The sequence below is a fragment of the Stegodyphus dumicola genome, chromosome X2 (assembly GCF_044657685.1).
Source record: "Stegodyphus dumicola isolate Sdum_Otavi_A_Nest chromosome X2, ASM4465768v1".
NCBI lineage: Eukaryota > Metazoa > Arthropoda > Arachnida > Araneae > Eresidae > Stegodyphus > Stegodyphus dumicola.
Genome location: NC_140781.1, coordinates 195,468,377 through 195,481,310, shown reverse-complemented (window position 1 = coordinate 195,481,310; position 12,934 = coordinate 195,468,377). Strand labels below are relative to the sequence as shown.

The 12,934-nt window shown below is 31.1% G+C and overlaps 1 protein-coding gene across 2 annotated transcripts in view; it reads right to left on the bottom strand.

The window, feature by feature from the left end:
* The window catches only part of LOC118198260 (uncharacterized), a 324,065-nt gene that overhangs the window by 90,979 nt on the left and 220,152 nt on the right, over positions 1–12,934 (bottom strand). For both annotated transcript variants that reach the window (XM_085809850.1, XM_085809851.1), the window contains exon 10: positions 467–665. In XM_085809850.1, coding sequence (XP_085665976.1) covers positions 467–665 — 199 coding nt within the window. The remainder of the gene's footprint in view (positions 1–466; positions 666–12,934) is intronic.

Below are 12,934 nucleotides of genomic sequence, written 5' to 3'. Positions count from 1 at the left end.
CACATTTGAAATTCCTTCTCAATATTTTAATTTTCTTTTATAATACGGAAAACTTGTTCTTAAAAGTTCGAATTCACGTGCATTGGAAAGAGTTATTAACTAACATAATACGTTTGTTTTTGATAATTTAATGTTTAAACGTATCTTCTAAAATCTTTATTCTCGATATAGAAAAGGTAAACCAAATCAGAGAAACTATTTATAAAAATATTAAAAAACTATTTTTGAAATGATATATAAAATCTATATAAGCAATTATAAAAGAAGAATTCTCACACCATACAAGTACTGATTGAATAAATTCATTCCTACAGCAAAAATGTTCCATAAACAAATTAATAATCATAAAAATAAAACGATTTTATTATTAGGAGATTAGACAAGAAGATATTTTACACACTAAAACATTCTTGCTACGCTACAAATTAAGCATATTAGCATATATTAATCAAACCTATTTCTTTACCTTTCACTTTCTTCAAGCACAAAATCTGTGAAAAGCGCCGCAATTCTTTGCCCTGGTGGCGCGGAAATATAATAATGACACTCTACGTTATTGGGGTAGTTGTTAGGAAAACCTGGAGACGTAAGCACATCTCGTGGATGCTCCCACGTCAATGCTATACTTCTATTACATGCTGGAATTGAAACTGGATCCAAACTGACTAAAATAAAAAAGAAAATGAACTGAGTTTTTTTGAAGTCACATTTTCATTGGAAAATAATTTCCCTATTTAATAAATATTATTGAAACAAAACTTTTATTTCATATCGATAATAATCCTTCACCACTTCACGCCCTTTCATAAAATCAGCACACGGTTAGTACCTCTGTAAATGAATATATATAGTAATATACAAAGCCGTGTAAAATTATATATGCCTTGTTAAAAACTTTATCACAGTACCGCTTTATATTTACGACAGCAAGCATTTACTGAAAATGTAGCTTGGTTATTTTATGAAAACGTTTTAAGGATCAGATATATCGGTGGGGAAGATGAACTTTTAATTTCGCGTGTATCTCATGACTCATCATTAGAGGTGCCTATATCTCATGACTTCTGTTTGAACATTAGCTTTATTATGAAATATTATATTGTTACGAATTTTGTACATGGGTAGATGATTTTTGTGCAATTATAAATGAAATTCTTTTATTTTTCTGTGTAATGTAACGTGAAAAATCTAAAGAGAAGCTATGTAAGTAATCTAAAGAGAAGTTATAAAAGTAAGAACACAGGACAAGTGCATTTGACATTGAGTAAATAGGTATCTCGGTACTTTGGCGAGATACCGCCAAGCTAACACCTGTTTTTTAGGCTTATTTTGTTGCTAAACTTGGCGACCATTTGACGACATTTTGTTTATGTCCCTGTATCACCGTAATATATACTGAAATTGAATAAATGTAATTGGCCACTATGTTAGCTATAACGGTAATTGCACCCTCGTACTGCTTTCTAGTAATTTCGAGAAGCAGAAAGTACTAGAAATATCTCGGCAGCCGGTTGAAAACTACATAAAGCCGGAGAGAGAGAGCATCTGATTCAGTTGCTTAGTTCTTATTGTTGAAAGTTTTGGGTTCAGAGTGAGATCGGGGATATTTCCGTGTTAGCTAACATTCTTAGTAGTTTGAAGTGTAACTACTTATTGTACTGCGTGATACTGTGAACACTTGTACGAATAGCTCTGTGAAAAATTCCTGAACTCTGAAATACTGCTTTTGATAAAAATAAATATTATCATCGGGCCTGTGTGCATTCAATTTGTTAGGAACCGGTCCGCATGCAACAATATGAAGCATAAGGCATGAGTAAAAATTATGCAGAGAAAATTTGAACTTGTTTTTGTTTTTCTAAACCTCTTTCAGTCATTTGGCAGGTTTCCTGCATGAGAAATTATTGATTTCACAGTGGTGTTTTGCTGTGTGCAGTCAAAGGAAAATGTTATTCATATGATGCGAGTCAGAGAATATAAATTTTATTTATATACCATTCTTAAGAAATTAAACATGTATGGTTTTTAAAATATATTAAATTAAAAAAACATTATTAAATTTTATTGAAACTAAAATTTATCGGCTTCAGTTCTGGGACTTGAGTGTTATGCTGTGAAATAATAACCCGTGTTGAAGATCCAATACTATCTTAATCTCATTTAATTAGTATTCCTTCAACTCGAAAACAGCATTTTCGCAAGAAATGTCTAATACTCAATAACTATGCTAAATTTCTATCTAAAAAAATTCATAAAAAAATATCTTCTTTACGATCTACCTATATAGCTTCGTAACTACTCTAAGGATCCTAAGTTTTACTAACGTTTATTTTATTTAAAAATTTTACTAGCTTTATTATTTTCCGCTTCCGGCCAGAATTAAATGCTTTAACTTGTTTATGCAAATTGTACGCCCAAGTATTTAAGTTGTGGCTTTTTGCCAAGAGTTAGAGAGAGACAGAGAGGGAGGAAGCGAGCCGCCTTGCCACTGCATTCTTACGAGTTTTCAATTAGTTGCTGCTTGCCTTTAAGGACAGAGGTTTAGTCCTCTTGATACTTATAAACGTATTGTAGTTTCAGCAGTTTGCACACTACCTACGTAACATTTTAAAAAGGCCAGTCTTGGTGTTAGGCATTTGTATACTAATTCAAAGTTAGCTTTTAGTTAGAAGTTTTAATTAATAGTTTTTAATATTTTTTACGTTCGGACCACAAGTGGTTGGTCTCTATATCCCGAAGTACGGGAGCACCTGTAAAGTAATAGCGAATAAAGGGTCCAGTATACCCTTCTTGCTTGTGTCGTCTATTCCACACATACTGGAACATAGCTTTAGCAAGCTTTCTGTTCTTATTCAGGATGCGTTATATTTCCGAAGCAAGTCAAAAGACATACAAGTCCTGTCACTACTACCTATATATCTTCGTAACAGGAATATATGTACTAGATAGAAATTTGGCTGCACACAAAGACACTTCGATCAACATATTTCTCTATTTCCAAATGCATAGTTGGGAAAAAATAAATATCTTCCATTTTTCTTTACTTTTTGTGCTTCATGTTGCTGGACACTACTCTTGATATAAGGAAATTAGTGGAATATATAGTTATAATGTCATAACACTTTTATGCTTTCCCTTCTGTACGATATTTCTTTCCTTTAGAACGTTTATTGATTAATCAGTTGCGTAATTACTTTCTTTTACATGAGAATTAAAAACTGAGTTATTCGACAGAGTCAATTTTATTTTTATATAATAAAAATATTTTGTTAAATGACCCAAGGATTTCCTCTGACAAATTCAGCTCCTTCTTTTGAATGCTAGAAGCGTCGGAAACGGAATGAAGATCATCGTTTCAAATATTTTAAGACCAGTTAAGTTAACATTTACAGATTAAAAAAAAAGGATTGTCTTTTTAAAACCCTGCACAAATTCTGATATGCAGTGAATAAGAAAACTATAAAAATTTCAAAGCAATACAAAGTCTTTCTCATTTAGAACCCACTAATAAATAAATGTCTTAAACTTCGAAATACTGGCATTTTGTTCCAGGTTTAGCTGCCGCCTGCTGAACGATATTACTGCACGGCTTTTATTATCTTTCTTATGTGCAAAGAATACATTTACAAGTCAGGTTCATTCAGAAGGCCTCCCTTCCCTAAGGAGATAACTCAAGTGTTTGTTATAAATAACTAAACAAATGTCTTCTTTAAATTCCCTAGATTTCAGAGGCTTTTGGGAAGGGTAAAATGAATTTCTAGTTATTTTTTTTTATTACTGAATGTTAGCGGTAATGGATGCATTTTTCTTAACAAAAGTTAGTGTATTTTGGAAAAAGAACTTTTTTTCCAGACTTTTATTTCCCTCCGTAATTAAACAAATAAACAAAAAGTTAAGATCTATGGGTTACACATCTTTAAGTAAGAATATATTTGGGAAAGAATAATTATATAATCTTGTTTTTGGCTGAGAATTTAAATATGAAAAGGTAAATATACTGCTTGACGAAAATGTTTTAAACATGAACTGAATTTATCTCTTAAGCACGAGAATCTACTCTTATCATCCATTCAAAGTTAATGTACGCAAAGGAAGATCAGTTTTGAATATTTATAAGGCAAATGATTAATACTCCTTTCTGCTATAGGAGTGTCATATAAATTTGTTTTTATTCATCAGCAATACAGGAAGCAGTAGAGAATAATTTAACATAACCCCCTTATTTGTGAGGCAAATCCGTGTGCTTTCAAACAAATGTATGTTTTATAAGTACAAGAAAATACAAAACTATCATAATATAAGCTTTAATATATTCTACAAAAGTACTAATTTCTCTATTCTATTAATGTATAAGAGCATTCTGCTGTATTCAACATGGACTAGTCATAAAAGAGGACGAAATAGCTTTAGGGTTTCAGCGTTTATAATTTTATTTGTAAACTAAGAAAAATTATAGTTGAATCCATTTGACGATGAGCTTTTACAAATAACATTTTCAATGTTTTGTAATAAAGTTGCTGATAAATATTATCGCATATTGGATGTAATTTTTCAAGCACTGATGAAATCTCTGTAATTACATCAAAAAGTTTTATGATCTTCAGAACATATAAAGTCAGTAATTAAGAAAAATTTAAAAAATTTTCTCAACAGAACATTTTTTTTTACATTTATAAGCTTTATATTATTTATAAGGGAATCAAACATGACTTAAAAAAAAGAAAGAACCCTGCGGGGAGAAAAACTTTCCTCTTTTTATTGTTGGTAACAGCTATCTAAAATGACTTTACTATTTAATGCCTTCTTTTCGGAAGTTATGACAAAACACTTCCCGTTTAGTTTCACGTAAGAGGAATGCAAATTTAAATTTAATGCACTGAAGTCACAAAATCATACTTCAGTAACTTGTAACAATAAAGTACAAAAGTTCCAGATCGGATAAGATAGATGAACACTGATAGCTCAATTCCAATTCAAATCCCAGCTAGCAATTTGACTAGATGTGCATTGTAGTGATGTCGTAAAGTGAACACGAATAAGTTTCTCTTAGAAAGGTCCTTCATGAATACATGCCTTCCTTTAGGCAGACATGTATTTTGGCGTAATCTAATTAAAACCAGTCCATGCAAAAATCAAGTAATTTATTTCAAAGCACAAAACTAGTTCAAAAATTATGCATTTTTTGAAGATGTAAATTTCTTGCAAAACTCTTAATTCAGATTATGCTACTTATTTTCAAAATGTTTCTTATAATATAACTAAAAAGTGATATCATATCCATAAATTATATCGTATTGAAAATTAATTGATTTTGCATAATTATATACCTCCATTAATCGAAAATTATATGGAATAACCATTAAACAAAACGGAGTGACTTTAGCTCACCTGTTTTTATTGAGGAGGATGAATTATATTTCACTGGTATTTATATCTATAAATCCTTCACAAATGTAAAACTTTGTGATTTAACGAAAACAAACAAAAATGATCAGATTACAATCTTTCTGATAAATCTCGCTTTAATATAAAATGATAAAAAATAATAAATCCAAAAATTTGATAATAAAACCAATGGATAAATTAGAATTTTCCATGACAAATTTCTAGAAATGAAACTTAATGAAAATTTTAAAATTTCACATTAAAGCGTGATTATTAATGGGGTTTTTATGATATGTTATCACACGGTTTTAATTCAACATTTCACATTAAAAGAATTAGTTTAATAATTATTTTTCAGAGCGTAAGCATGATACCTGAATGTATAAAATCCATTTCTTCACATTTCCATTCATTCTTCACATCCTTCACATTCATTCTTTTTCATTGTTTGCGCCCAATAAACACTAAGTAGTTAACACCGCTTAACAGTGGTAACTGGACCCAGGTTTTCGTTGAATATATCGATGAAAGGTCTGGATCGTCATGGTTTTCCGAATTTGTAACACAAAAATATTAAAGAATTCCCCTAGAAAGTTCTCCAAGAAGGATGTACTTTGTCGTAATGGATTAAAGAACAAAACAGCAACAGCAGAACTCATTTAGATTTCGAAGTGATTTCACACATTATTTTCATGGTGCTTCTAATTAGCTGAGAATTTCCAATACTTCAGAATTCACATAACTGCGCCTAGCAAAATCTAGCAAACTTCGCTCTCAGCTTCATGGAAAAGCTGGCTAGAAATTATATTGAATAACGAGCCCCAAACGAGTCATCTCGAATGTTTTTAAAACACGATTTTTTTTTCAATTATTTCATTCTGTTGATGTAAATCAGTATTTTGTTTTGAAAACAAGAAATTCGGAGTGCAATTCATGTTCGCTGTAAAAGAATAATTTGACAGTAGCAAAACATTCATTAAACCAATAAACCGTAAAACTAAACAATTGCAAAATATCATCTCATATGAATTATTGCCATTATGCGAGGAAATTCATCGGTGCGCAGATTTCTTGAAAAGACGGAATTTTGAAAGCATCTAATACAGCAGTTCCTGAAACTGTAACCCTGATGATTTCTGTCTTAAAAACAGTATTCAGAATTAAACCATGTTCAAAATTTTCGTGAAAATACTCTAAAAGCAATGCAATGTGCATTAACAAAACGCTTTCTCTTCTTTGCACGAAATAAAGGAATTATAGTATCCGCGAAAATTTTCGGGTAACATATTTTAACAGTAATTTTTAATTTGACCGTTCCCGAATCCAATTGGACGATTTTTTAGGGAGGGGGTAACATTTGTACGTACGAACAGAATATAGGTCACGTTTCCCCAAACGGATTGTAAAATAGATTTAAAATGGATTCTTTCGTGATGTCTGCCTGTACGTATATACGTATGTATGTATGTATCTAGCTTAACTCGAAAATGATTAGCCGAAGAATGTTGAAATGTTACATATGCGGCTCCTATAGCATCTAGTTTTGCACTTCCCTTTTTTTACTGCATTCGGCAGAGCAATATATATATATATACATGTGTGTGTTTGTAATAGATTCGGTAGTAGAACGCAGGTGGTTGTAGTATCCGCAATGAACAGCTGGAATTTTGATGTCATAGAATGCTGAAACGCCCATTCACTATGAGTAAGAATTTTGGCAGTCAAGGTATATTTAATTCAACCTTTATTTTAGTAAACATGTTGCGGCCACAATCAAGTTCCCACATTAATTGTGCCAATTACAATAGGTTTATATTTTTGATATCTTTGCAGCAAGAAGGAAGCAGGAGACAGACAGCAGTCTAGCTAGGTCAAAGCTTTGAAAGGAAGTGCATTATGTTCAGAGTGAAATCTTAATTCGGTAGATGAGTTCATTTAAGTTGTGACGCCCAAATAGCTGGAAATGATTGAATTAGAGAAAGCTATGGGGGTCATCTGGTTTTGTGTAAAATAAGAAAATTGGCAATGACAGTAAAAACCATAATTTTAGCAATACTAATATAAAATTTATGATGTTGAAATATAAGTTATAATACCGAAAATAAATTATGTTTCGTGCATTATGAAATTTGTGATTATTCAAAATACGTAATGTGTGTGCAAAATTTTTACAACTGTCATATTGTGTGCAAAGCCTTCCCTGAAGAAATCTAATTATGTGGGCTCTAAAATACAAAGACTTTAGGACTCAAAATCTTTAACAGGACCTTAAAATCTTATCAGAGTTTATATTTTGCAACTATAGAAATAATTATTTTGCTAAAAATTTCAGGATTTGTATTTTTTCAAATTATCTCTCTTCATGTGCTAAGGCTTTCATTCTAATGCTTTTTCTTCCAACTTGCTGTCCCAACCTTTCTTTTCAAGGGAGGATATGTAAGAAAAATAAAGAATATGTAAAAGATTAAATTAGCAAGGAAAAATTAATTCCCTTCTGTATTCTAGAAATAGTAACCTCTATTTGCACTGCGTCATTTTGATAAAAATCTGTGTCACATAATACTCTTACATAATTCTGATGATGTAAATGAAACTTAAACTTAAAACCGCCAATAATAATGTTACAGCAATATTAACTGTCCAATTAGAATGCACTGAGAACTAAAACTAACTCAGCCTGAATGAAGATTTCACAATGAACATAATGCACTTCCTTTCAAAGCTTTGACCTAGCTGGACTGCTGTCTGTCTGCTGCTTTCTTCTTGCTGCAAAGTTATCAAAAATGTAAACCTCTTGTAATAGGCAAAATTAATGTGCCAACTTGATTGAAGTTGCAACATGTTTACTAAAATGAAGGTTGAATTAAATATACCTTGACTGCCAAATTTCTTACTTATAGTGAATGGGTGCTTCAGCATTCTACGACATCAAATTCTAGCTGTTAATTGCGGATACAACCAAATGCGTTCTACTACAGCATGTATTACACACACACACACACACACATATATATATATATACTATATGTAGCAAAAAATGTGTATAATTTAACACGCCGCACAAAGAAGTCTTATGGTATCCATATCAGATTTGTTTCTCCTAGGAGAAGAACCTCTGGCTGAATAAGCCTGAAGGATAAGGATGAATTTAACCAAATTTTTAAAATAAGATTTGCAGACTCGTGTTACATACAATAAAAATTCATATTTAGGTTACTAATGTCTGTATATAGTGAATATTGCATTTCAGTCCATTTCGAGCTGAAATGTGCTCCATAGACTATCCTTTTTTGTTTTAAATGGCACAAATATGTAAAGCTTTGAGCTTTGTAATATAGACATGTAACATGTAATATAAAATATACAGTTTGGATGAAAATGTTACATGTATTTAATTTTGCTTTTAACTACCAAACATAATTACCATGCGTTTTACAGAAAATGTAGTATCTGATTGATTCCACCCGATTTTGTTTGTATAAGCAAGGTTTTTATTGTATATGTGAAACATTTATGGAAGTAATCACTTCATTAAGTAACATATATCGTTTACACCTAGAAAGAAATGCTGTATGTAATTACATCAAAGTGGCTGAAATCGGATAAAACAAAGGAATCCATAAATTTTTCCAAACGAGTATCGTGTTACATAAATTGTTCTACTAATTGAAAGGTATGAACTTTAAACCTACTTTACATTCTTTTAGATAGGCTTTTAGATAATTCAGAAATACCACTCACTAAGATATAATGAGATTTTACACCCGTGCTGCGGCGTTATAAAATCTTTATTATTGTAAAATCATAAATTTATAAAATAAGATAAAGAGCAATTTTCAGTCAGGAAAACCAACATGATACTTGAAACCAAATGGACTCATGGGTTAATAACAGTGACAAAACAGTAAACAGAACACAAAATTAAAAAAAACGAAACACATTTCGTATTTTTTTCATCTGATTAAAAAGTTTAATGTTTTTTAATTATTAAAGCATTATGACATTTGGAAAGCTAGATATGTTTTGTTACTATAATTCTCTATTCTCGACTGAATTATTAGGTTATTATTATTTACCGTTCACAAAACATTCAAAAATAACTTATCTCCCCGCATGAAATTACAGTCGTGCAATGGAATATTGCAGTGCTACTGTATCATCTAGTTCTTCGCAATGAGTTTACTTAGATGTCCCACGTTACCAAATGATAGCTAAAGTACGTAGCTTCTAGTTCTACCTGCAGACTGCTCATTAACAGAGCCAGTGAAAGCCAAGTAGTGGTCCACTGGGAGCCATATTTTGAGGATGGGAGAATTTACGTAACTAGGTCATTTCTGCATAATGAACCATGAAAATAAGAGAACAAATTAACTGAATATGCCGTGATGGGGCTCCTTATCAACCACCATTCTGCCACTAAGGTTCCATTGCTTCTTTTAACCATGGCTTATAACTAACTAACTCTATCAGTACATAAATCTCTCTAGCATTCCGCTGGTATTTGTTCATCACAGAAAAACAAGGAAGCTGCAATATGCCACTAAAGGCTGGATATATCTTACAGAAAAGCGCAACAGTTTACTATAAATATTGACCATTCAAGCAGAATTCTATAACTCTGTTTTTTTTTATTATGTTGGGTGTTTTATATAAGTGCCTATTAGGACACACCGGTAGTAATAAATCTTGAGATTTCCTTTTTCTTTTGAGCCGTACTTCTGACTATCTTTTTAGCTAGGTTGTTATTAATAACAATTACACTGCATCAGATTAGCTTAAGCATCTGATTCTTCTTTACAAAGGCATTATGAGTGATTTCTAGTACATATTTCTCTTTATCAAATATTCAGTAAGAAATGTTTTCCTTTATAACATCACACATTTCTTTATTTTTAACTATTAGTAAAAGTTTTGAGTCTTCATTGGCGTAAGAAATTGTGCTTTGTCTCGGGCCCTGCTTATGTGCTTTTTATCCTGCCATATTTTACTCTAGATCTGTAGTTAATGTGGTGTAAAAGATACGATATATATACGATATACGATACTGAATCTAAAAAAATTACATCTGTTAATGTTATTTTCATGTATTGTTTGCCAAATGAATATCATTTTAATAACTAGAAATAAGCAGAAATAATTCTTAAGGTTCGGGATTTTATTCTTTTTTATTCATACAGCATGATGAAAAACAAGTAATATAAAAAAAAATTAAAGTCAATTCCTACTTAGGGCAACAAAGAAAATTTTTATTTTAGTTACTTTTTATTAACATTATTAAAATTTTTTCGTTATAATATATATCTAGGACGAAATACTATCATAGTAATTGCTATTAATCAACTATTACTATCATAGATATTGAAGTTATTGATAGTGCATGTTTTTGACGATCAGCTAATTTTCGAGTTTCGCGCTGCTGTTGAGACGCATCCTGTAATCTTTGATTTGTTTATCTAAGCATTAGCGCTTTTCTTCTTTTGTTCCATTTGCAAGCTTTTCTTGGCGCTTATGTTTTTCTTTCTCTAATCGTCGCTTCCATTGTGTTGTAGTATCTTTTCGCATTCTCCGTTTGTAAAACAAGGATCATTTTAAAGGGTTATATTTTTTAAATACATTATTATCACGTTAACATAGAGATATAAGCAGAAATTTCGCTATATAATGGGACATTGCATTCGCTTCATCTAACTATGCAATTCTTTAATTCCATACACTTTAATCTTTAAAACTATGTCTTACTGTTGCCACTCATTTTTGTTAAATATTACAATCCCATTTATCACAGTCATGTACTATTATTTATAAGTTATTAGAAAATTAATTTCTACAGCACGTGAGAATTGTTAATAAACGGTCATTATTTGTAAGTCTTATAATATATTTAAAAACAGCATATCTTTAGTTCCGATAAATAGGAATAAATAAGGAGGCATTGACTTTAATATGTGAAACAACTGTGTTAACATCAAGTGTCATCCACTACAAGTTTAAAAAATGTATTTGAACTTTAATGGATGAATAAAAAGTATTTTATTAATGACGGAAAGTTTGAACAAGGCATAGGGAGAGTGTGAGCTAATAGTAGGAATTTAATAAGTAACATTTACCTTCAAATAAAACAGCTTATCATTCTTTATTTTAGTTACATTTGGCAATTTGTGTCTAACTGGATTATAAATCATAACAGGAAAGGTGAAACTAAGGTGTCAAAAATCTGATCTGAAAATTCATAGCTTTGAAAATCCAGCGCAATAAAAAAGCATAATTTTCCACGATGTTTGTTATGTAAATGAAAATAAGTGAATAGCTTCTTTAAGTGATGGCAAAATATAGAACTTTAAGATTGGAAGATAGTGCTGATTTATTGTGTACACTAGGATTTAAATACACAGTTATAATTCGTGATAATTTATTAGTCAGGAAGTTTTCATTTTATAGTGAAACTTTTAAACAGTGTAACAAAGAATAATCAGGATAACTTCTGCTATTATTTCGGAAACTCTATCTATTTCAACTGGTCGGCCCGATATGACGATTATCGCAGGCAGACTGATTCTGACGCCACTGGGTTGTATTCAAATCGCCGGTTCAGGTATGGATGTTTGTGATTGCAGTTAAGGTATGGATGTTTGCCGCGTGAGTGCCATTAAATCTGACCCTTCTGATAAGACTGACGATAAGGAAACAGAATACGGTACGCTTGAATTCTATTCACGAACAGAATACATTATATTTATTCAATTTTTATTGAGTTTAACAATGAATTAAATGTTTTGTATGTGTTAATTCACTTATTGTATCTTGATTGATTTTCCTTCTGCTCTTAATGAAGGATTCTTATTTTTGCTTTTCCTTCGTAACTTTTGGAAATAAAATTAGCAGTAATAAATTCCCTTTGTTTTCAACTTTAATAGTTTCTCTTCATTTAGAATATATTCCTTATTTTGCACTAGGAAATTTTATTTAAAAAGACGCTGGTAAGAATTCGATCTAATAGAGAATAAACACGGATCATTTCTTATTATTGCTAAAATGCTAAGTATTACTATATTGTGTATTCGAACAAGTAAGCTAAGATCTTATCAGTCTGAAGTGAGAGAAGTAAATGTTTGCGCGGCAGGCTTAGATTACTCAAAGATGATTGAAAGAAATGACAGAAAATATTTCTTTGTTGTGAGAAATTGACGCATTTCTCCCTATGTACCTTTGCGATGAAGTGGTTAGTATACCATGCTACCAGTGGAAAATCTCGAATTCTACACCCGATATACGCATTGTTGATTTTTCAAGATTAATACTCGCAAAAAACAACCGACTCCGCAATGGTGTCTGAACTAAGAAGTAGTTGATAATAATTTATGATAATCGTCATTTGGTCGAGTGGCTCACTTCCTCTCCCAGTCATCCTTTAAGAGAATAACGTGTGTATCAATATTATTAAGTTTTTTTCCGGAGACGAAAATACGAATCTTCATCTGTGCCTAGTTCATTTGTATGATATATCCGAATTCGAACATGTAACAAGATGTTTAACCTAAGAAATGGAATT